General features: G+C 38.9%; 2 protein-coding genes across 8 annotated transcripts in view; both read right to left on the bottom strand.

The window, feature by feature from the left end:
• kcnc2 (potassium voltage-gated channel, Shaw-related subfamily, member 2) overlaps positions 1 to 4898 on the bottom strand; it is a 103491-nt gene extending 98593 nt beyond the window's left edge. The window contains exon 1 of one of the 7 annotated variants that reach the window (XM_044344030.1): positions 3583 to 4898. In XM_044344030.1, the coding sequence (XP_044199965.1) occupies positions 3583 to 4137 (555 nt within the window). In that variant the 5' untranslated portion in view covers positions 4138 to 4898. The remainder of the gene's footprint in view (positions 1 to 3582) is intronic. The other 6 variants (XM_044344029.1, XM_044344033.1, XM_044344027.1 and 3 more) reach the window with 6 other exon arrangements.
• A 9358-nt stretch (positions 4899 to 14256) lies between these two features.
• Positions 14257 to 22834, bottom strand: ccdc107 (coiled-coil domain containing 107). Its single transcript, XM_044344043.1, has 6 exons — positions 22483 to 22834; positions 18438 to 18655; positions 18218 to 18287; positions 18001 to 18091; positions 17481 to 17590; positions 14257 to 17190 (listed from the first exon to the last, which is right to left on the bottom strand). Exons 1-6 carry the CDS (start codon positions 22622 to 22624, stop codon positions 16811 to 16813), a joined length of 1011 nt encoding a protein of 336 aa, XP_044199978.1. The 5' UTR covers positions 22625 to 22834; the 3' UTR covers positions 14257 to 16810.
• Positions 22835 to 24229: the final 1395 nt, after the last annotated feature.

Raw genomic sequence — 24229 nt, 5'->3', positions numbered from 1 at the left:
GAAACTGGCCTCACAAAACATCTGTAAAAAGTCATTTAAGCACAAATGCCCCAAATTCTCTGGTTTCAGTTTCTCAAATATGCGGATTAGCTTAGTCTTTTATGATATTAAACATAATATATTTGGATTTTGGAGTGTCAGTCAGACAAAACAAGACATGACTCTGGGAAATTATAATAGGCATTTTTCACTCCTTTCTGAAATTAAAATTGATTAAATAAACCAAAGGATTATTTGATTTAGAAAGTCAGATTAATCGAAAATGAAAATAATCATCAGTTGCAATGCTAGATGTATCTATGTCTTATCTCCTGCCATTAGCACACAAACAATTCTTTATGAACCCTCCAATTCTGCTTTCCTTTAGCTTCATGTAAAAGTTCATGTACAGCTAACTGTACCCATTGAAGAGGAGGAATGACTGACTACAGTACAAATTAAACCAATTCTGGTTCCATCTGCAAAAAAAATCTGTTTGATAGGTCAGATTTTGTTCTGTTTTTATCTAGCAGAGGCTATAAAGAAAAATCTATACTGAATGGATGAGAAACAGTTTAGTTTGTCAGTAAGTTTGACTCCTCTTTATGAAACTTTGATATGCTGGATCAATAAAGGAGAATTGCATTGATTGGGACTACTGTCTTCGATACAAAAACAAGTGTAGAATAAATGCATGAAGACAGCCTTCATCATTGTGTACAACTGTACACAACACGCTAGCTGGTTAGATGTACGGTAACAAATAGTACTTCACTAACAGCTTCTGTGCAAAGGACAATACCAGCATGTCTGGATCAATGCTGCTTTTTTATGGAGGTAAGTAGTAGATACAGTAGCAGCTAACGGAAACAAATAAAGAATAAAAATAAAAAATGCATCCTATTGTTTGATATGTAACTGACACCCAATTTTTTATGTAGTAAATATTGTGTACAATTTGATTTGTACATGTTCATGTAATTGATGAACCCACATATGTGCTGAATCGGTTGAAGTCTATATGGACCTTGTTAGTCACATGCAACTTGAGAAGTTTGGAGAAGTCATAGCAGTACACACACACTCACATGAGAAAGTGTTTGGGAACATCAATTATGTGGGTGCCTTTTTTCCTCATATTCTTGACACCATAAAATGAAATGATTTTCCAGAATTTTCTTGCCCAGGTGAAAAGCCTACAAAATAACATTCAAACCATGGCCGCACATACACTAGTTTATCCATAGTTCAATTCATTCATAAATGATTCCTATAGGAAAGAGAAGCCTACACGTCAGACCGGTATTATGGGCTAATATCAGTCTCTGAGTGGAACACCGATGTCACCTTTAGGTGTGACTGACAGGTCAGACATCTGATGAAAAATCTCTCGGGTTTCTGCGATCTGTAGCACGACAGTGACACAATGCAAGAGGATGTGTTGGTGTGTATATGCTGCTAGAGGGTGTGGTTGGTAGAAAATGAAATACAAAGCAGAAAGTATCATTTGAAGGTTTATCAAACACCAAGACTGTATATATCATAGCAGCAATTATTTCCTCCTCTGTCTCAATGCTTGTTAGCTAAACAGTATTTTTATCACAATGGGGCACACTACACGCTGTTCTAACTTGTATGTGTGCTTGTAGTTATTTAACACAGTGCATTGCCGTATCACTTTACAATATGTTGTGGAAAAACTTGTGCCCAGTAGTGTTCTCCCCTTCCCAAACAAATGCAGTTAGTCACTAAAACAGAACAGGAAGCCCTGAATTAGCAGCATTAGCATGTTAGCTCACACGAAAAGAATCTCATCAGTCTCAGTTGTGTTCAATAATGGTCTAAATCTTGTTTCGAAGGCTTCAAAGGTTACAAATAAAAAATGATCTGGGGCAAACAGTGAATACTAATATATCTTTTGGAATGAAAAGTGTTATTTAAATTGTTAATTAAGTTCCAATATAAAGGATATTTGTACAGAGAATATCAGCTACCAGAAACTGAAGGCATAAAATGCTGGTTTAGGTAAAGCTTTTCTTAAAGAGTGAGGTACATTTAATCGTAAAATACATAAAGAACCTGCGGCTGCACTGCCCTCTAGGGGACCATCATCTGGCCACACCCATATCAGTGATGTCACAGCAGGAGTTTTGCATTTGACCGCCAATGTAAAACACAAGCAGCAGTTTTCTAGCCTATGTGACTCAGTGTTAAATCACATTTAACACCTCCATCAGACAGACCTGAACTGTAACTGCACATTTAAGCGACAGCAGTATAATATGTTTGTGTCTCAAGCTAAAATGACTGGCTCTCTGTGACATCATGAAGGCATTTGTGTTGGCTGTTTTACATGAATTTCCATTCCTACAACATGACATCACCGCCGGCAGTCATTGATACGGAAACACGTCAGCCTGCCAATGAGGAAACGATTTGCTGTCCATTACCCAGCATTCACCAGCAGCCTGAGGCGAGCTTAGCCCTGTCCTTCGCTGATAGCCGGGATCTGAGACAGAAAGTGATTAGTCTTAACACACAACAGTTGCAGATGTGGCATTCTTTGAAATGCTGATATGCTGTCCTTTATACTCAGACTGTGACTTTAACATCTGATGAACAGCTGACACATGATCTTGCTGTATTAACTTCCACATTTTTAGGCTGTAATATCTGAGGATACTTCATGTTTATGAGTGTGAGTGTTATTTTCTAACAACTAACCTACTGGGGTTAAAGATTCAAAAAGACAGAAAATACATAAACAGTTTTACCAACTGGGATGTCAAATCCCAGCATGCTTTGATAAACTGCACCTCAGCCAGATAAAACCTCATAAATCAAGCTTATTGTTTGTCACACATTTTGTGCTTGAACACAACCTAATGAAGATCGAAAAGGAATGAAAGAATGCCACATGTGGTCTTAGTTTACATCTCTCCTGTTCCCAGCATAAGCCACTGTACACGTTGGGAAAGATTTCTCTTGTGTGCACTGGGATGCAGCCCAGTGAGATTTTTCCTTAAACTTGAAAACGCAGTGACTGTTGAAATGACATTTATAGAGCTGTAACCCAGTAAACACAACCGTTGCATTAGGAAGACTGGAGTAACACAGATATAGGACGGGTTAAAATAAACAGAATGAGTGCAACAAATGCAGGCTATAGCCTGTGTTTTGCACAGGCCTACACACCTAAAATACACTGCTATGAATATCCATCCTGAAAAAGTGTTAACACCTTGTTTGCTTATGAGAAGTGGAAAAATCTGCTTTTTTGAAGTGATAAAATTGCACCGGTTCCCAAATCGGGCTCTAAAACAAGTGTCACTATCTTGAAATGAGTCAAAATAGAGCAGATTACTTAAGTGATGTATCAATACAATTGCAATGAAGTGAAACTCATGACAAACTTCTCGCTTTTTAGAGGAAAGCAAGTTTTTGAGACTTTATACAAACTTATAAATGACTTTCTTTACTCTTTCAGGAAGATTTTTGGTTAGTGTGAGCTGCTGTGTTTGTGTAAATGAGAAGAAAAGTGGGGAGTAAAATGGGGTTATGGTGTGTGTTTGGAGAGCTCCAGACGCAGCGGTGCGCCCTTACCCTCGCCGCCCTGGAGGAGTATGGATCCTCGAATAGATTCCAGATCACCGGCTGCCACTTCCTCCACAGGCTGACATTACCGTCGGCAGCCACATCCTCAATGCCGAGCCTCTTCGCTATCTCGTCGTCCTCCTCCCCGTTGTCCACGTTGAGCTCGAACACGTCCAGCGCCTCCTCCGCGTCCCGGTGCTGCCGGTATGTCATCCAGCAGCAGGGCTCCACGTCCGTCTCATCGATGCCCCAGAAGGAGAGCTCCTCCTCGAACAGCGGTCCGCATACATCCGCCGGGCAGTGGAGCTTCCCGGTGCGGTAGTAGTTGAGGACGTAGGCGAAGACACCTGGATGGCGGTCGAAGAAGTACTCGTTGGTCCGCGCGTTGTACTCGATGAAGCCGGGGACTTGTTGCAGCTGATCCAGCACGGAGTCGATGTCCGAATCGGAGGCGAGCAGGGCCAGTCGCGTCCCCGGCAGGGTCTTCAAGGTGGTTTTGTAGGTTTCGTGCCTGGTGCCCCCGACGTTGAGGATTATCCTCTCGTTGTCGTCAAACTTGCCCATCGCTCTGTATCAGACATGACTTGATGGAAAGCGGGGGAAGTTGGCGAGTGCAGTCCGGAGGTAACGGCGAGCCCGACGCGCACACACCCACAGTCCTGTTCAAAAAAGCTCCAGGATTTTGGCCGTGGTGCGCAGCATCTCAGATCTCACTCACCCGACGCTTTCTTGGCTTTTTAGGGGGCCGAGGAGGATGTCCATCGTTTGTTTGGGGAGATTTCGTTGAGACAGAGGGCGTCGATTTGTATCCCACAATCCCTTCAGACAGTCAGCGCTCGGAGTGTTGAATGATCTCAACCGGTGGCTCCAAACAGACTGCGCTGCTGCTGCATCTTCCTCTGCTGCTGCTGCTGCTGCTGCTGCCGTTGCGCGTCTCCGGCGTCCCTGCCCTCTCCAAGACGCACAACCGCTCGTCAGCGTCGGGCTCGTTACTCAGATATATGTAACGCAATACCCGAGATTCTTTTCCAAAAAAGTAATGTCGACACTTTACACATCACTCCTTGTGAAAAGTCATCCATTACACGTCTGTTCAGTTACACCTCCAATGCTGTTGCGTCTTTTCTCTTTCTGCTTTAGAAAATCTGAAAAAATCAGTTTCAGGGAGATTAACCAGCGCTCATCTCCGGAGTTTTTGTCACGCTTTCGGTTCCTCGAATAAACTTCAATGGGAATTAATCTTGAGAAGGTTAGGATATCTGTACTTATTCATGCAAACCTGCTTCAGTTAACAAATACAGCGACCAATCAGCAAACTAATTTTGGGAATGTGCTGAGAAATGACAGGACTGATCAAACAATTTGCACAGCGTATTTAATTATGAACAAATCTTAGAAAATTAAAAGCAGTGATACCAAGAACAACTTTTTTATGATTAACCCCTTCATCCTTCAACAGGTCAAACAGCTAACAGCATCCTCTAGTCTGTTTTTATCCTTATGAGTCCTGGTGGGTTATGATCACTACCTGTCATTGCAGTTGTACAGCAGTAGTAGGAGAGACATACTAGTAACTTTACAGTAGTAAGTAGTATACAATTAGATTTGACATTACATCTTAAGTTCAACCATACTAGGAGGAGGTTTGTATGGTGGAGGGAGCTGCACAACCCTGTCTCCTGTCTAGAAATTACATTTATATATGACTAAATCGTTTCCCACTTCCTTTGCATTGGAAAACATAGTAGCTGCCTGAATTATGTTTAAAGGAATTTCCCCCCCGAATGAATAAACATGTTGTGCTTAAACTCACTGCTTTTCTGTGCTAAACCAAGACCACGATCTTTCTCTAACATTACCATGTGCTGCCAGTATCTAAACATAACCATAAAAATCGTTCAATAATGCATTTGTTACTATGAGCGGGTATTGTGCTGCAACAGAAAATGAATCAGCAACTATTTAGATTGTTGATTAGTTGTTTAAGTGATTATTTTTTAAGCAAAAATACCAAAAATTGGCTGGTTTTAGCTTCTCAAATGTGATGATATCATGCTTTTCTTTTTCAGACATGATAGTAAACTGAATATTTTGGGGTTTTGGACTAAGGGTCAAGAAAACAACCAAGACACCCAAAGACTGTCGAAAATTATAATGATGGGTATTTTCACTATTTTCTGACATTTTTTAGACCAAACAATTAATCAAGAAAATAATCAGCAGATTAATCCATAATTAAATAACCATTAGTTCCAGCCCTAGAAAAATTAAATACTGTATGTTGTCACTGAATATTTTACTCAGTTCAATACTTTTAAGATATGCTAATTAACATTCTCTCATTATGTCGACAGAAAACATCATTCTGGTGGTTTTAGCTTTCTTTCAAAGCATATTTGCGTTTGCAGTTTAGTAGTATATAAAAGTAAGTTCTAAGAGACATGGACACACTGTACACTTGTATGAATATGATTGGATGTTACTAGTCATCTGGTTGTCAGCTGATGTGCTCTGCCCAAACTAAAGCCCAGATAATATTAATAGAGGTAATAATGAAAGATGCCATAGTAATAACAGTAGCAGGAGAAGCAGGTAGTAGTGCCACTGGCTGCAGTAGTAGTAACACTAGTAATAGGCTGTAGAATAAGTAGCAGAAATAGTAGAGGCATGCAGGGCCAGATTAACCAAGTAGGATACCCTATGACCCCCACTCGCTGTGCATTGTGTATGTATCCTATTACATTTAAGACCCCTGGAAACTTATTTTCTCAATCAGCTTATTACTATAACTAATGGGATCTTACATAAACATACTATTTTCCGCCAAAGTTAGAAGTTAGTTGTTTTGATTAGTTTGCATTTGAGATTGATCGAGATTTCTGATTCTGTGGGACTCACTTAGACCTTTGTCATCTGTGCACCAATCAGGATTTAGCAACATTTGAATCAGACTCTGATGGCATTTGGTGGGTTGTTTATAGTTACTGTCAATCAAATCTCATCAGACCATACCCACACAGTCCTGATGAAGCAGACTAGCTGAATTTTAATAACTGCTAATAAATAATAAGATGTTTTTCTGAAAACTTTGATTGTGCTTATTCAGTCATGAGTATTTAAAGTTATCGAGAAATACTTAAGATCTGAAGTTTTCACTCATACAGTGCACATGGCAGACCTAACATGAGAGCCTCATTTTGAGCCCTAGAAAGTAACCAGTACCTCTATGCTGGAATACCATCCTCCCTCAAGTTTGTTGTGTATCAGTTAGCTTGTGGTAGTTTCAGTAAACACACATTTATTTAATGATTTGCACAATGTAAGCATTAATATAAACTGGAATTATGAAGGGACCTTCTTATAAGACAGGCCATTGAAATAAGGTGAGTAAAAGATCATTTTAATTAATGTGTTTTAGTTATTCACAAACAGATTTACAGTCACTCAAAGGCTGAGGCTGTGGTGATAGTAGCACTTGTAATACAGGCAGGCAGAGGTAGTAGTAGAGATAGTAGTGGTTGTATTACCAGTAGTATGACTTATTTTCTCCTCTACTTGTTTAGAATAATGCTGCTTACATAATTTATTCATGGAGAGTTTACATCAGTTGGTGTCCCTCACTGGCACAACCAAGGAGTCCCACTCCCAACAGTGATGCTAAAAAAAAATCTCTGCACTTGTGGATGAGAGCAGAGAAGAAGCAGCTGTCTACCATAAGGCACATCATCTGACAGTCTCCACAGTGTATGAGAGGGAAAGAGTGACATCTTTAGGGAATTTAAGCACAGCTCAATCAACGAGGAGACACAGCGGGTGTCTCGCCTATAATTACATGCATCATTATTCCCTGATGTAAGGCTGCTTTGTAAAACTGCAACCTCGGCGTAACCTAATTACTCATTACTCGTCTTGATTAAATCAGCAAAGAAAGGGAATAAAATTGGAAAGCAACAATAAACAATCGCCTGTTTTAAAAATGACCTCAGTTCCAATTGATTTTAAATTTCCAATTTGTTTGTTTTTGTGATTTGTGTGTGTTTTTACGTGACCATTTTCTTTTAATAGGAGCTATGCTGACACACTTTGGTCTAAATAATGTCTCTTCAATGTTCTAAACTGTATTAAATAGGCTTATTTGTTAATTGCTACAAACTATAGTGACATTTACAGTGGACATTTCCATTGATAGTGGTAAGAGATCACTACTGTTTACCCATGTTGCCAACATGGTGACTGTGGATGTAGTGACTTGCCAGGTCCATCTTGTACTGTAATCTTTAATGGACTTTTCTCTTTGATATTTGCTCTAATTACCTAATTATCCTATCTTTGTTGTGAAAATGTGTCAGTTGCAGGCTATCATAGTTTACAAGGAAGGGAGGAGTAGCGGTGAGAAGATAATTTGGCATTGAATAATATGTTAGTGATGAAACAAATATGCAGGACAGTGCAGCAAGACTGACAAACAGTTATAGTTAGGGTTTGAGTCTATATAGTCAAGGTCAATGCAACTATAATGAAGCATAAGGGAATGCATGCTTAAATGCTCTGGCATTATGTTTGTGGGTGTGGAGCATTATCACCTTGCAATATAGAGTACAGTATAGTACTACATATAGAGTGCACAGCTGAGCATGACAGTGTATTGGATTGTCTGGGCAGACAACAAGTGGTATGGTCTTGGTGCTGGTTGCTTCAAGGAACATCAAACAAAATCTACTGAACAAAATCTATGTTGGAGCCAGTACACTACAGTCCAGTATGGAAGCCCATTTTTACCAAGAAAAAATAAAAAATACATGAATTGTTAGTATAAGTTTTTATCATGCCTAAATTCAAATTTTGAGACACTAAATTAGAATTATGAGATAATAACTCAAACTTATGATAAACTAAGTCAGACTAATGAGATATTGGGTCAAAATCAGGTTGATTAAAATAAAATGTTTGACTTAGTATCTCATAATTAAGCATTTCATAAAATCAACTTATACTATCTAATTTCTAATTTCTAATTTTATCATTTTGACTGACTTTCTTTTCTTTTCTTGGCAGAAAAGGGCTTCCACAGTTAAGGTTTTATACTGAAAGAGTGGTGTATGAAAAAGGGAGTAGAAGTATGATTGTTCATGCACCTAAGGGACCTGCTGCACCATCCCTTGAGAGACTACACCACCCCGTTTCTATTACATTTATTCGGTGTAGTTTCACAATGAAGTTGACCTTACTGGAACTCTTACACATCCCCAACAGAGGTCAGTTTAGGTCACACAGTGCGTGGATGTCTATGGAAAACATCTTTTATGGTGATATTACTCATTTTCTACGACCTGCTGCTTTCCATTTCAATTTAAAATGAAACAGCCGGTGAATTTTGAAACTGGGGTGTTGAGGCCCTTTAATGTTTTACTAATGAGGCCATTCATCACAGAAGATGAAGTATTAGGGATTATAGTGGGCAAAGACGGTCCTTGCCTATAAACAGCTATCCTTGCACTGACCGATAGACGAAACAAATAGCATCCAGAGCCAGACTCTCTTTCCCCCTTCTCCCTCCCTGTAATATCGTCACTAAAAATAGAGCAGCCAGATTGCTGATCTTTATCGGGAACTGGAGGGTAAAAAAACAGAAAAGTCTATTGGATATCCAAGGTCCTTGGCCAGTCCATTTTCCCCAAGTAGAGCCACAGAATCAGTCCCAGAGGGGGTTGGTGGCTAGACAGACAGACTTGGTTCATTTCAATTCAAATTCACAATAACATCAATCAGAAATTCAAGAACAGGGTATGATACAATTATATCCACTGTGTTCAAAGTGAGGAGGTATAGTATGGGAATGTATTATTCAAACCTTTATTATAGAGGACATATCATGCTTTTTGTGATTTTCTGTTATTTTTACACTGCTATAATGTTGGAGGTTAAACATGGTCAAAGGTCCAAAACTTGAGGTGAACATATGTAAAATGCTCCCTGCAAGTCAAAAGCCAGGGCCTCTACCTCCTCCTTGTGATGATATCAGATTGTTCATGCATACCAACAAATGGCTGTCCGTTGGCAGTCTTTGTTGCAAAGTTGCTCCGTGGGCTGTTCGCGCCATCCACTCTCATATTTCGGATCAGATTTTGGCTCAAACATGTACGGATGTATTTGAGAAGTTTCCATTTCAAGTAGCCTCTGGAGCTGCCAGAAGTCTGGAGGTGCAGCTTCTGGAATCTGGCCAATTAGAAACTCTCCATATTCACCACAAGACGTGGAAGTGATACAATACATGCAAAAGCAATGGGACTTTTATGGAACTATTGTTAAAAGGAATTTTGGTCAATATAATCGAGACGATGAGTAAATAATTGTATCACAGTTAGCATTTCAGAGAGATTAACTGACTAATTGTTAATATGATTGAAATATATTCGATTCCTTTCATAGAACTCCAGAGCAGTGACCTTGTCAGACGGAGAGGCGGGGAGAGTTTTCTGCCCTTTCAGTTTGAACTTTCTGTACCGTCCTGCACAGATTCTCTGCTGGGTTTATATCTGATGAAGCACAATACCTCTGCCTCCCTCCCAGAGGTCTGACAACACAATCCTGGTGACTTTGAAGACATCCAGGGGGCAAAAGGACAGCTCTTTGTCTGAGACCTAAAATAAAAACTTTGCTATTTCAGATGTCCCTTTAAATATCATCATAAAAAATGAAATGCTTACATGTTGAGGTCTTATTTCTACTTACAGTAAGAGGGCAGAATGGTGCCATACTGAAGCTCAGTGGGCTACATGGACTGTCTTTGTTTCCCTGAAGTTGAGGGAATACAGAAGAAATAAAAAACAGACTCAGCACTTGAAATTATGATACTGAAGTTATGATACTTTCTGATGACATTTTCCATTTATTCTCACCAATTATATGCTCTGAAGTGATGTCCCACCTTATCATCACATAACTACTAATTTGTTTAAAGAGGCACTAAAGTGTTTTAGTATTGTACTTCAATGGAGTTGGGTACTCTCGAGAGACAAAAGAATGGTACAAATCAAAGCAGTAGAGGCCAAAATTTCCCAACTGTTAGTATGGGGCAAGCTCCAAAAACACTGGATCCTCCACTTCCTGTAATGCAACCAATAATCTCCCTGTCTGGTTAATGCTCAAACCTTTAAAACTCTGTGCTGCCAGTTTGCAAAGTATGCATTCTATCATGACATTATCAGGACTAAAATAAATGAGTAAAATTGGTGATATTCCCTTGTATTTTTTTATCCTGCTACGAAATTTTAAGGTACCCTGGGGAGTTTTCTTGTAAACAAACAAATGTATGTTTGTACTCATTGTCTCTCACCAAAACAAATAGTGTGTATCATTGAGGCTTAACCAATGTGTTAAATGCATTACCTTCATCACTAAAGAACTGCTAGGTCATATTTTGAATATTTTGAAGCCTGCATTGTTTGCATCATGTTTGCTAGCTATAAGTCTTCTTACCTGCCTTTTTTACTACTGCATTGCAGCGGTTCTTTAGGGTTAGGGTTAGCCGCCACCAACTATCAATCAGTGGAATGCATACTCAATTTAAGGTGGCTCTAGGGGTGGAAATGTCGATCAGTTTACCACTTTAGTTCAGACTGAATATCTCAACAATTATTAGATGTATTGCCATAGAATAATCCTCATGCCTGGTGATCCCATGATTTTCCATCTACCTAACATAAGGTTGACATTTTTTGTTTTGAGTAAAATATCTTCACAACTATTGATACAGACATTCATGTTCCTCTCATGATGAATGGTAATAACTTTAGTAATCCTCTGCCTTTTCATCTGATGCCATTTTTAGCAGAATGTTTATCATCAAATTCTAATAAAAAAAGAAAAAAAAGACATCCTAATCAGCCTCAGTTGTACTCAGTATTTAGTGCTAATTAGCAAATGTTAGCATGCTAACATGCTAAACTGAGATGGTGAAAATGGTAAAAATTATACCCCTGTACAGCTAGCATAGTTGTAGATTCTTAGTCTTATTAATGCATGTCATATAATGGATGGACAATAAAGACATATTTTTTCTGTAGGAGCTGGCTCACTGTTCAGCTTGGTGATAAGTCTATCACTGGTTTCTAATTTTGAGAATGCACACACAGTGAGGTGCAGAGCAGGGTTACTTTTAATACAAGACCATCAAAATCAAACTAATTGCACAACATCTCCCAAACGCTTTATCTTCATATTGTCCTGATGGAGGCAAGATACAGTAGCTGTAAACATTTGGGGAATAAAGCATTGTACAATATTATCACCAAAGCAATTGCAGCAGTTAACAATTACTGCCAAGTCGTCAGATTGATCATGTAAACCATGTCAATAAATAAGCATATAAAGCACTGTTGAGTGCGCTTTAAACATTTCGGTCCTTACACATAAAAACACTTAACAAATGCTATAACAGTCTTTGCATGTGATTAGAGGTCCAGTGTAGCCCTGAAGGGAGTGGTGGAGGGAATTAGCTTTTCTTTTTCTTTTTTTCTTGCTGCCCAGGCTCTGCTGCAAACACTCTCAGCTCCATTCACAACCATGGAGTACAATAAGAAACAAATTATCCTGCTAACCAGGGGCCCTTGGAAGGAATTAGGCGGAAATCCCAGTGGAAGAAAACTGAGCTGATTAAATGTTGCTTTCCTAATTGAGAGAGCCAAGCTAATTTGCGATGAATCCCAGATCTTTTTCTTCCGCTGCAAGAGAGGAAGTCATTAATAAACTCTGTATGTCTAATTATAAGTTATGATTAAAGGGGGCGGTTTATTTCACCACAACACTTTGGAGAACTTTTCAACATAGTTAAGAGTTGTTGGAATTAATGAGTAAAAGAGCTTTAAAAACTTCTATTTTAATGTACTGTATTTCTAAAATAAAGGAAAACTGAGTATTTCATCATATAAATAATACGCCTCAGCCATCCAGTACAGTGTTTTACCTCTCTTACCGTACAGGCATTGTTGTAATTGTGTTCCTGTGGCACCATCTGCAGGATACAAGGGGAGCTTCAATAACTCCTTCAGTTTGAATCCACCACAGGGATCATACACACCGTAGCTGACACCGACTCCGCAGATGCAAACAAGAGGTGTGACAGTATCCAGATGGACTATGGTGACAGTGATCTATAAAAATTTTGATAAAAGAATGAGAGAAAACACACCAGGCTGGTTTTTGCACAAGATGGTTTTTGCTGACCACATGCGGTTACAAAAAGCAATATGACAAACATGCAATCTTATTTGAAGGCTCTACATACCCATGTTTCACTCTGGCAGGTGTTTTCAATTATTTTCCCTGAGTAGACGAGCTCTTCTCAGGATTTGATTGGTAGGTCCTACTCACTTGGTACATCTGTGACAGCAGGACAACTTAATCTTTATCATTCTTATTGGCTAGACATTATATTTCACAGTACATTTACTCAGGTACTGTACTTGAGATTGCTAAAATCAATATTCTTTGTTAACAATGGTTCTAATGAGTATGCGAAAGGGGTCACTCATGGTGATAAACCTGATGAGAATTATTACCTGACTATGCAGTTCCCCTCAGCTCTAAGAAGCATTTTAGCATTTTTCAACTCATTTTGGTTTTTTCAGCCTACAACTTTACATTTTTGGTTCAGTCTCACCATTTGTTCTCAACAGGTGACACAGCAGGCAGCTATTTTCAGTGAGAAAGCTCTAATAAACCTACTGTATGCTACCTGACCAGCACACACTGGCCAAAAGCATGACTCCAAATGAATCCATATCTGCTGGGTGTGTAAAAAAGCAACTATTTGCTAAGAAATTTGCCATATCAACTAATCAAAAGGTGATAACATGTCAATACAGTGTTTACAGATTGTTTCTGCTGACACCAAGTGGCCAAAATGTTATTGCAGGTTTAAGCACTATTCAATCCACAAGCATTACATTTCAACTGAAGTTCCTTGCAGATTGTAATGTATATAGAAAATATGTCCAGATATGAAAAATGATACATTGTTATATATTTGATACAGATAACTATCTAAAAATATATGAAATAGTTAAATATAGCTCCACCTCAACCTGCTGCACTAAAATACTACATACACATTAATGCATCAGTAATAATAATCCAACTAGAAATACTGCCTTGCAGTTGTATGCCTCTGCCAACCAGTCAAGTGGATGTTTACATCCTGTCCAGGATTTGTAGTGAAGACTTTGAAAGAATTTAATAAAAGGTATTAAGTTTGACCTTTGACCACCAAATTCTTCTACTTTAAGGATCTGAAAACTTGTTCCACTACTGCTTATATTAGTTTAGTGAACTTTGCCTAATCTTAACCTGAGCAAAGGTCAAAGACTAACTGGAAACACCTGTATGGCTTTTGAGGACCTTGAAATATCATGTAATAACACATAATAATACATTATGTCACTATAATTGGTTTGTTTCTTTCTCTCCCACTTAGTTAATCTGGAGAAAAAAAATACAGCTGAGTACAATAGCCATCTCACTTTTGGATTGTTTTATTTTCTAGTTAGACAAGTTGAGTTTTCTCACTCAACTTCCTCATGAAACCCACAACATTCAACACAGAAATGTAACAGTATGCATAAATAAGAAAGGATACAAACCTTTTACAAATTAAATTAAGGCAAAGATTTTTGAATTCCAAGACATTGCAATAATTTCAATGTGTTGTGTAAATCTATATAATAGATCTAATCTCTTCTGTTGTAAAACTACGGAGTCAAAACGGTGATAATATGAGTGGGAATAATTGGGCAGCTAATTTAAGCTAAAATGATAAATTCCACCTGTTTTACTGTGATTATAGATATTAGTCTTCAGAATTTGAGAAGGTTTTTTTTAAACCACACTTTTAGCACGTTGTGTTACGTCAACATTTGGATTACCATTCCAGCAAGTATATTAAATTCAGTTCAAAAAATGACAGGATATTATCCTCAACTGTACAGTGCTAATCTGTAGTAAGCGTGGAGATATGATCTGAAATGTATCATACATACTCAGATTTATGTTACTCAGGTGCTGTAGTCATAGGTATTATTGTGGCATTTACACCAAAAAACTGATACAATTTACAGCAGGATTCCTTTAGCTTTAAAAATCACACTCTAAAACTGTTTGTTGTACAGTATTTAGAATTGGGTCAATATTCCATATGAAGCACCCTAATAGTCTGATGTATGTTACCCAGCAAGAGACAACATGGAAACAACCTGAAAGCCTTCTCACAGTGGCCTCACAAAGATTTCATATCACAATTTCAAAAAATGATTAAAATATAAGGCAAGCTGATAACAGATTCCTCATAAGTGAAATAAATTGTATTATTATGCAGCTATATTATGACGTATTCTGCAGAGTTGGATCAGGGTTGGTAACAGTGAAACAGTAAAAACAAATACTAAATGTGTTTCTGGTTGATCATCATTATCCTCATTAAATTATTAAAAGAAAACATCATGCAGTCACATTGTGCAGGCTAACAAGTCATAGAAAACAAAAAACATGCACTTATGTTTTCATGTATAAACAACATACCACAAGCCCGGGATCACACTTAAAACGTACATTATAATGTTCTGCTATCTAAGTAGGCTCATCACATCCAACAGCATTAGCGTCAGTCGCCTTATGATACAAAAGAATTTTGTATATGCATTCAGAATAAAAAAGGAAAGTTGAATTATTTATGGTTAGACTTCATTTTATCGTGACAGCATCAGTTTCTGTGATTCTTTCAGTCACTGGAAGTGTAGCGCAGATTTACAATGAAAGCACATTTTCTCCAGACCAACCTTAGACACGGAAAAACCTTCATGCTTGTGTGCTGTGACATTGATCATAGAGGAATAATCACATCAACAGATCTTTGTCGTAGCACACAATTTGACTTGTCATAGCAGGAGAAGCACAGGTGGAACTAATCCCATTAACAACGGCTCTGCTCCCTTTACATGTCCCAGTAAGACATGACAGTGAGCCAGTATGGGCCCTTGAACTGAGCATCTGAATGGAATACAGCCATGATTAATGTTATTAGGTGCGCCTGTGTTTGACAGGTTATCCACAGTGAGGAAGGCAAGGTAAAGGCAAGCAAGCAGCCATCGATTTAGTCCCTGACTCTGAGACAACCTGCAGGATTACAGATGCTTTAAATGTTTGGCTTAAGCATTGGAGCATGTACAAACCTAAAGAGATGACAGTCAACAAAAAAGTATATAAATTAATTTCATTCCAAAATCAGGAGAGTTTAAAAAGGTGATAATTAGAGTTATAAAATGACTGACAACAGGAAAGTAAAGGACATTACGGGCTCTATTTTCATGTCAGCACAAACACTAAAACAAGGATGCTGTCGGGATCGTATGAATTGACATCAACAGTACAAATTCAACACAACTGACAGCAGGAATGTCATTGAAACAGTCTGTACTGAGCGACTGTAGACTAGTGAGATTAACAGGTGACTCTTACTATCTGTCATTTTCTGCTTTTAAACTATATGAACTGTATGCAGTAGACTATAAGCAAACATCCGGTTATTGTGTGGACCGCATCACATTATCATACAGATGGGTGACAAACTAAAGGAAAAAACCTGAACAAATGAGTGTAGTAGCATAATGAATGTAGATGCAGGGAACAGGTGCGAGCATGAAAATCTTTGATGTGTTAGCTTTGTGTTGTGATCGGCTTCTTTCCATATTTTTTTTTTTCATTCATTTATTTGTTTCCATTATGTAAATATTTGGATTGTGGGTTTCTATGTTAAAACTGACAATAACTTCCTGTTATTATTTTGACCCTAGTGAACACTTTTTAACATCTGTATGTCATCACAACAAACATGAATTCAGGTTTTAAAAAGGCACATCATCTAAGTTCACCCAACTTCTGCACACACTGCATCTACAGTATGTCATCGGAAACAGCAGTTGCACTCGGGTTTGTCCTCATTGACCTTGTTCACATGACCTACAGCAGGTGGTTTGTGCTGGTCTCCACGACAGCATCAAGAAAATAGAGCCCCATGTGTTTACTTTTAGAAAGTTTACCTTTATGGAGGTTACTGTTATGAATTAATGCATTAGATGCTCCTGCGTGAGTATGGAGATAGATTTACGTAGCATTTTGGAATGAAAGCCTTTCAGGTAATAAATATTCATAATAATTTTTCAGATTTCTGTACAGTGCAGTAAGTTCATTCAGGCCTGTTGCGTCGCCTGAGGCCAGACGCAGGCTGCTCCGCTCTGACCTCCTCAATGTTTATCTCGGAAGAATCCTCTAGCGAAGGCATGAGCTCACACTCCTCCAATCCTTCCTCCTCTTCTCTGTCAACCTCCTCCATTTCCTCCTCATCCCCTTTTTCTTCTTCCTCTGCTTCCCCATCAGACTCCTCCGGTATTAGCTCCTTCATGTCCTCACCCTCTGTTGCAGCTTCATCTTTAGCTTCTAAAGGTTTTTGATAGACTTTTTCAGAAGCTGCCACTGTTCCAGCAGAGGGCTGCGTGTCCACCAGATAGGTGTCGCTGGCCCCGAGTGACTCAATGAGGTCATCAAGATTACGCTCACAGGATGCCTCTGAAAGACACACAACAATTCATACTAAGTTTATCTACTGGCTATCAACACCTATGAGTGAGTCATATGTTATGACTGTGCCTACGTCCTTTTATCCGAAACTACTGAAAGTCTTTGCAAACCAAATGAACCAGCTAAACCACATTTGTAGGATAAAACTAGATGCAAAACAATTTTCTGTTTTTACGTGGCTGGCCATGTTGAATTTCAAATTGTGGTTTACTTCTGTCACAACTAAATGCAACAATGGCGCTGCACAGAGACTCAGTTTGCATTCTGCGGATGCTCACCGTTGATGTTGAGAGGTGGACAGTCCATTCCTCTCTTCTTCATCAGGTATCGGATGGTCTGGAGTTGGCTCATGATCTCATTCTTCTGGTCTTGTGCCACCGACTTCACGCTGCAGAAAAATGAGAACAGAAAACTGTTATGTACTTCAAATAATAAATGAATGACTTTTATATTTTGTGCCATGTATGCTACATTAGATGACATGACACATGCCAGATATAAATAAAGACTTCTGACAGTTATTAATTATGTTCTTTAAAAAAAACAGTTCATTGCTACATAATATACATGATCCTAAACAAGACTTGTTGAAGCCCTTTATCTATGCTATCAGACTGCTTGAGTACAGCCAAACTGGGATCCTGTTTCAGAACCACAACTGTTTAAACAAAGTAGACAAGATGTGACACAACATAACACGAGACAGTGATGTACAAAACCTTTACTTAATCAGATGATCTCACTGAGATCAAGACCTGAGTACAGCAGAGAGGAAGAGAGCAAACAATCATCACTCACCAGTTAGTGAGCGGGTCCAGCTGGGTGAGGATGGAATTGAGCATCCTTTCTGTCTGCGCTAGCCTTTGTTCCAGTTCATTCAACTGGTTCTCTGCACAAAAACAAACACATATACACAAGAGGATTAAAAAAACCCCAGGCGTCTCAATTACTCGTAATAAAACTAGAGTAAAAACACATGAATGCAAACAGAAATCCCATTGCGTGCAACACACACCGGCCTCCACAGATTTTTTGGCTCCTTTTGTAAATTTGTCCTTTTGTGCCTGGTCATCTGCGGACTTGATCTGCGAGTTGAAAAAAGGCAGATATAAACATTATGTGCTTCACATGTTGTAAGAAGATGCATCAAATTTTGTAGAGATCACAGCAGTGGTGCAGCAGCTGCAGCCTTCCAGAGCAGTACATTCTCATGATTTAGCATCATCTTTCTTTACCTTCAGAAACTTGTAGGCTGCAAACACTCCGACTCCGATGGCGTAGAGGGGCATGAGTGTGAACACGTAGCCTTTGTTGCTATTGGATTTGTACTTGTCACCCTTTAGCTCTTGCTCCATCAGCTTCTTCATCTGCTGCATGTTCTCAGGAGACTGAGGTGAGCCGGGGGTGTTCACGTTGATGGGCTGGCCTCTCACTGCGCCCGGGCCCGGACCCGCTGCAACATGTGTGTCAACATAACATCATAAAGACAAGTAGGACAGTGAAAAAATTTAGCCTGACTGAGGTATCCAGGATTAAGAAATGACAGTTACACAATTCATTTTAAGCGTGACCAAATAATCTTAACTCAACATCCACTTACTAGCTTTTTCTCGATCTTTCAGCTGCCTCTCACTTAATTGTGGATAGAGTTAACCTGGCCTAAGTATGGAACTTTAGTCACGTGATAACACCCTGGTTCCCATCTTGAGCTGCAGTGTGGAAATCAACAAATTTGAGGGAATACACAAATAAAAGTAACTTGAAAACAGGGCTGAACAATTTTGAAAAAATATCTAACTGCAGTTATTTTGACATATTGCTATTGCGATATGATTTGCGCTATTAGAAGGAATGATCATTTTTACATCATTGTTCTCATCTATACTGAAAAACATTAAAATGATTATGGTGGGATTTTAGTGGGGATCTGTGCTGAACAAAGATGTTTTCTTAAGTCTGTAGAATATGATATGTAGCCAGGACCTCTCTGCAGCATGAGAATACTTAATTTAACATGCTATTTTGACACACATTTCACCATTAACAAATACTGCGCTTCCAGCAATTTAAAAATTGCAGTAGGTCATATTGCAATTTCCATAAAATTTTGATTAATTGTTAAGCCCTACTTGAAAATGTTTTTATCCTTGAATATTTGTACCAAAATATATATTGTATAAGGATTTCTTATAACTCTTGATGTACTATTTCAACATATCTGATTGGTATCAGTGCTGATACCTTATTAAGACTGGGTATCACCAGATACAAACAATTCACAATTCTTAGTTTCTTTGTCAGTGATGACAAATATTCAGTGCTTCTGCCATCAGTTACAGTTCAGGTACACTTTCCTTACATAATGGTTAACCCCAATGTATCAAATTGCTACTCTGTGCTGCCAAATCCCATGACGTGAGGTGGATCAGTGCATCCCCATTCTTAACCCTGAGGTAGACTTTGATCAAACGTTGACAACGTCATGTGAAATGGTAAATGGACTGTACTGTAGCACCTTTCTTGTCTTCCGACCACTCAAAGCACTACGAATCACATTCACCCATTCACACACATTCATACACTGAATAGGTACAGGGGCTACCATGCAAGGTCCCAACCTGCCCATCAGAGAAATCTAATCATTCACACACATTCACACACTGATGGCACAGCCATCAGGAGCAATTTGGGGTAATGTATCTTGCCCAAGGACACATCGACATGCGGACTGGAGGAGCCGGAAATCAAACCGCTGATCTTCTGATTAGTGGACGACCCGCTCTACCTCCTGAGCCACAGCCGAAATATACATATATTTATACACAGTGCTGCTTGAAAGTTTGTGAACCCTTTAGAATTTTCTGTATTTCTGCATAAATATGACCTAAAACGTGATCACATATTTACACAAGTCCTAAAACCCAATTAAACAAATGAGAATTATCCAATCTTACATATTTGTGGGAGGAAAAAGTATGTGAGCCCTTGCTTTCAGTAACTGATGTGACTTCCTTTTACAGCAATAACTTCAACCAAACGTTTCTGGTAACTGTTTATCAGCCCTGCACATTGGCTTGAGGGAATTTTAGCCCATTCGTCCTTACAGATCAGTCTCAACTCAGGGATGTTGGTGGGCTTCTCAACATGAACTACATGCTTCAGGTCCTTCCACAGCATTTCTTTAGGATTAAGGTCAGGACTTTGACTCAGCCATTCCAAAACATTATCTTACTTCTGCTTTAACCATGCTTTGGTAGAACGACTTGTGTGTTTAGGGTTGTTGTCTTACTGCATGACACACTTTCTGTTGAACTTCAGTTCACAGACATATACCTTGACATTTTCCTGTAGAACTAGCTGGCACGACTCAGAACTCATAGCTCCATCAATGATTGCAAGCTGTCCTGGTTCAGAGGCAGCAAAGCAGCCCAAACCATGATACTACCAACACCATGTTTCACAGATGAGTTAAGGTTCTTATGCTGGAATGCAGTGTTTGCATTCGCCAAACATAACACTTCTCATTCAAGTCAAAAAGTTCAATTTTGGTCTCATCCATTCACAGAACATTGTTCTAATCACCTTCTGGCTTATCCACTTGGTCTTGAGCGAACCGTAGATGGCAGCAATGTTCTCTTTGGAGAGCAGTGGGTTTCTCTTTGCAACTCTGCCATATACACCATTGATGTTCAATGTTCTCCTAATGGTGGACTCATTAACATCGACTGTAGCCACTGCAAGAGAGGCCTTTAGTTTCCTAGATGTTACCCTGGGGTCCGTTGTGGCCTCCCAGACTATTACATGCCTACTCTTGATGTGGTCTTTGTTGTTCGACCACTCCTGGGAAGGGTAACAATGGTGTTGAATGTCCTCCATTTCTACATGATTTTTACATGATCTGCGTGACAGTCGACTGGTGGAGTCCAAACTCTTTAGAAATGGTTTTGTAACCCTTGCCAGCCTAGTGAGTATCAGCAACTCTTCCCCTAAGGTCCTCAGAAATCTCCTTTGTTTGAGTCATGACACACTTCCACAAACCTGTGTTGTGAAGCTCAGACTTTGACAGTGAAGACCAAGATTTCTCCTCTTTAAATAAGGCACGGCCTCCCAGACTCACACGTGATTGTCATTCCATTGATTGAAATGACTGACTGTAATTTCCCCTTCAAATGAATTGATAATCCTTGGGGTTCACATACTTTTGCCACTCACAAATATGTAACATTGGATCATTTTCCTCAATAAATAGGCCTAAATGAACAAGTGTAAGATTTTTGTCTCATTTGTTTAACTGATGTTTCTTTATCTAGTTTTAGGACTTGAATGGAAATCTGATCACATTTTAGGTCATATTTATTCAGAAATAGAGCAAATTCTAAAGGGTTCACAAACTTTCAAGCAGCACTGTGTGTCTATATATATATATATATATATATCCATTTAGATGGTTTGAAGAGTCTTTCAAAACTGTAGAAATACCTTCAGAGCAGCATTAAGTTATAGTGAACCACTTTCTGGGTTTTTGAAACAACAGTTCAGAGAAATGAATGCTTCACTCCGTGAGTTGAGTGTTATGTAATACATGAGAAACAAACTACTGGTAAGTGCAACTTGTTTCATAGTGGGTTGCACCTTTAATAGGCAGACTTATACTTCCCCTCCACTCAAAAATATGTTCTTCTTCTTGTTCTTACAGTTGGATGATTGAACTTCACTGTGCAGAATGATATATGTACAGATTTTGTTCTCACATTCATCTGCTGAAAGTTTAAAGTTTCTCTGTGCTCAATAAAAATATGATTTTAAGGGGCGGGCCTACAAGCAGGATTTGTGACATCACAACTAGTTCGGAAACCAATCCTGGTCCAATATTCATCCACACTGGAAACTTGAAGACTCCAGTACACAAACACTGAAAATGGATTTTTGGGAGGAGCATATATCATTTTAAGGATTTTAACAAGACAGCTGAACTTTTTTTGTGTGGAACACTATCAGACACACATTATTAGGCTATTTAAAGTAGAGTCATTTTATATACATCTTAACACATGTCTAGAGGGGATCTTTCAGCTTTAATTGCGCTGCAACATCAGTGCAACATCAAACAATGGGATATAGTATAACTTAAATCCCTTCTGTGCATGAAGTCTTCTGTCCTGGCTTTTATTTGAGGAAATGAGTCCAGTGTGCTTCAGGCAGAATAACACATATGTGAACAAGCCCACAGTAGGCTCTGTCATTTCCCACTGCGACAATGGTCTAAATGTTCTAAGTTACCTTTTCTGGTGTAGCGAGGGTCAAACCTCGTCTCCTTTGCCCCGGCCCCGCCGCCGACGCCGAACAACCTCGGCAGGACGACAAATGTAAAAAGCACCGCTGTGAAAGCCAGGGCGACTTGTTGTGATGTTGACAAAACCATCCTCCCGTGAACCCCTACACACTGCACGAGACACCCGCCACAAAGGAGCACCGCGCGCGGCTGAAAGATGTGGCTAAAGAGCCGGGAGCAACAAGCGACAATGCAAGCTGTCAGGCTGATATGTATACAACAAAACCAGCGCGATGTAAGAAACCAAAAACTCAGGCTGTTCGGCCCAGAACAGCTGTGCTGCTCCACTGCGAAAACAAGAACCGGACTTCCGCCAAGGACCTTTTCAGAATAAAAGCACAAACTGAAACTCTTTAGCGACCGTAAACAAAATGACACTTCTTAACCACCAGGCTTTAATTATATCATATAATATATTTATTGTGTTTTCTATGTTTAATCATTTTAAATTATTTTGTTGTATATTTACAGGGACTGTTGCTAAAAACTCAAGCAGCTTATAAACATAAGAATGCAAAAGGAGAAGATGTTTAAAAGAAAAGAAATGCAACCAAAGAGGCTTGGGAGTGAATTTGGTATTATAATATTATGTAGTATTATATATGATGAAGTCTACCAATATGTTTGAAATTAGTGTCATTTTTATTTAAACAAAACTGGTTTGGACAGGAACTTCTAAGTTGTTTAATTTATTTCCAGTGGAACATTAATAAATTCTTAAAAAGTTTGACAGTCCCTTTGTGTATCCTTCATATCTCCAGAGACAAGGATGTTCACAACCTCTGGTTGTTATATCTCAGTTAGGAACGTGAACTAACTGTACTTCTGACTACAAATGTATAAAGGAAAAGGTAAACTTTATTCTTTCAGGGGGGAAAACATTCATTAATGTTTGTGCACAAACGTAATTACCACAGATACATTCTATTAAAGCACAACAGGCTTTCAGTAATGCTTGCAGTGTTACTGTGCCATTGTATTGCCATTTACATGTGAAATTTAGCAAATGACAATATAACCTAGGGTATTCGATGTGAATAATGAAACTAGAAGGAAAACATTTTTGAATTGCATCATAAGAAATGTTTTTTAAAACGGGATCTTTTCAATGGCATGTCTGAACAATGGCTCATCTCCACTTGTACAAACGACAAGTGACGACAGTTCCTGTTTCCGCCGGAGAGAGTGAAGTTCGTCCCAAATCTTGCCGCTGTATTTATAAACCACACCTCAAAGAAGGAAACTTAACTCAGCTGTGACTGTGACTACAAACAGAGTGCATTCTGTGTCGAAGTGGGAGTGGGTAGAGTTAGTTTTGGAAAAGGCCCAACATGTTCACTCTGAGTTAAGCGCGTGCGTGATGAATACAAAAAGCCATTATTAACGGAGCTCGATACTCCGAGTCATCGTGGCAACAGGTAAATAAAAGGCAGTCTCCAATTTAATCCAGTGGGTGTGGAGATATGAATGCATGCGTGTGCGGACGCTGCACATTTATCTTTAAAAAAAGATAAACGGGAAAAGTGTCAATAGGTTAACACAATAAAGTTTTATTCAGTGTTGTCCATTAATCCATCATTTAGCAGACTCACATTTCCTTAATTATAATAAAGTGGAGTCTGACTGTGTATCAGACTGCAGCTACATTACATTTTAAATATATTTGTTCAACTTTAATCTGACGGACAAAACACA

The sequence above is a fragment of the Thunnus albacares genome, chromosome 23, assembly GCF_914725855.1.
Source record: "Thunnus albacares chromosome 23, fThuAlb1.1, whole genome shotgun sequence".
NCBI classification, from domain to species: Eukaryota; Metazoa; Chordata; class Actinopteri; order Scombriformes; family Scombridae; genus Thunnus; species Thunnus albacares.
The sequence above is the reverse complement of the archived record's forward strand: the minus strand, read 5'-3'. Positions and strand labels throughout refer to the sequence as shown.

What these genes read in the sequence shown, in the direction of transcription:
- ccdc107 (XM_044344043.1), bottom strand. Translation starts at nt 22,624, where the DNA reads ATGGTTTTGTCAACATCACAACAAGTCGCCCTGGCTTTCACAGCGGTG. An exon ending in CCCTCGCTACACCAGAAAAG is followed by an intron (nt 18,656 to 22,482) that starts GTAACTTAGAAC and finishes CACATGTTGCAG; the next exon opens with CGGGTCCGGGCCCGGGCGCA. An exon ending in TCCACCTCTCAACATCAACG is followed by an intron (nt 17,191 to 17,480) that starts GTGAGCATCCGC and finishes TGTGTCTTTCAG; the next exon opens with AGGCATCCTGTGAGCGTAAT.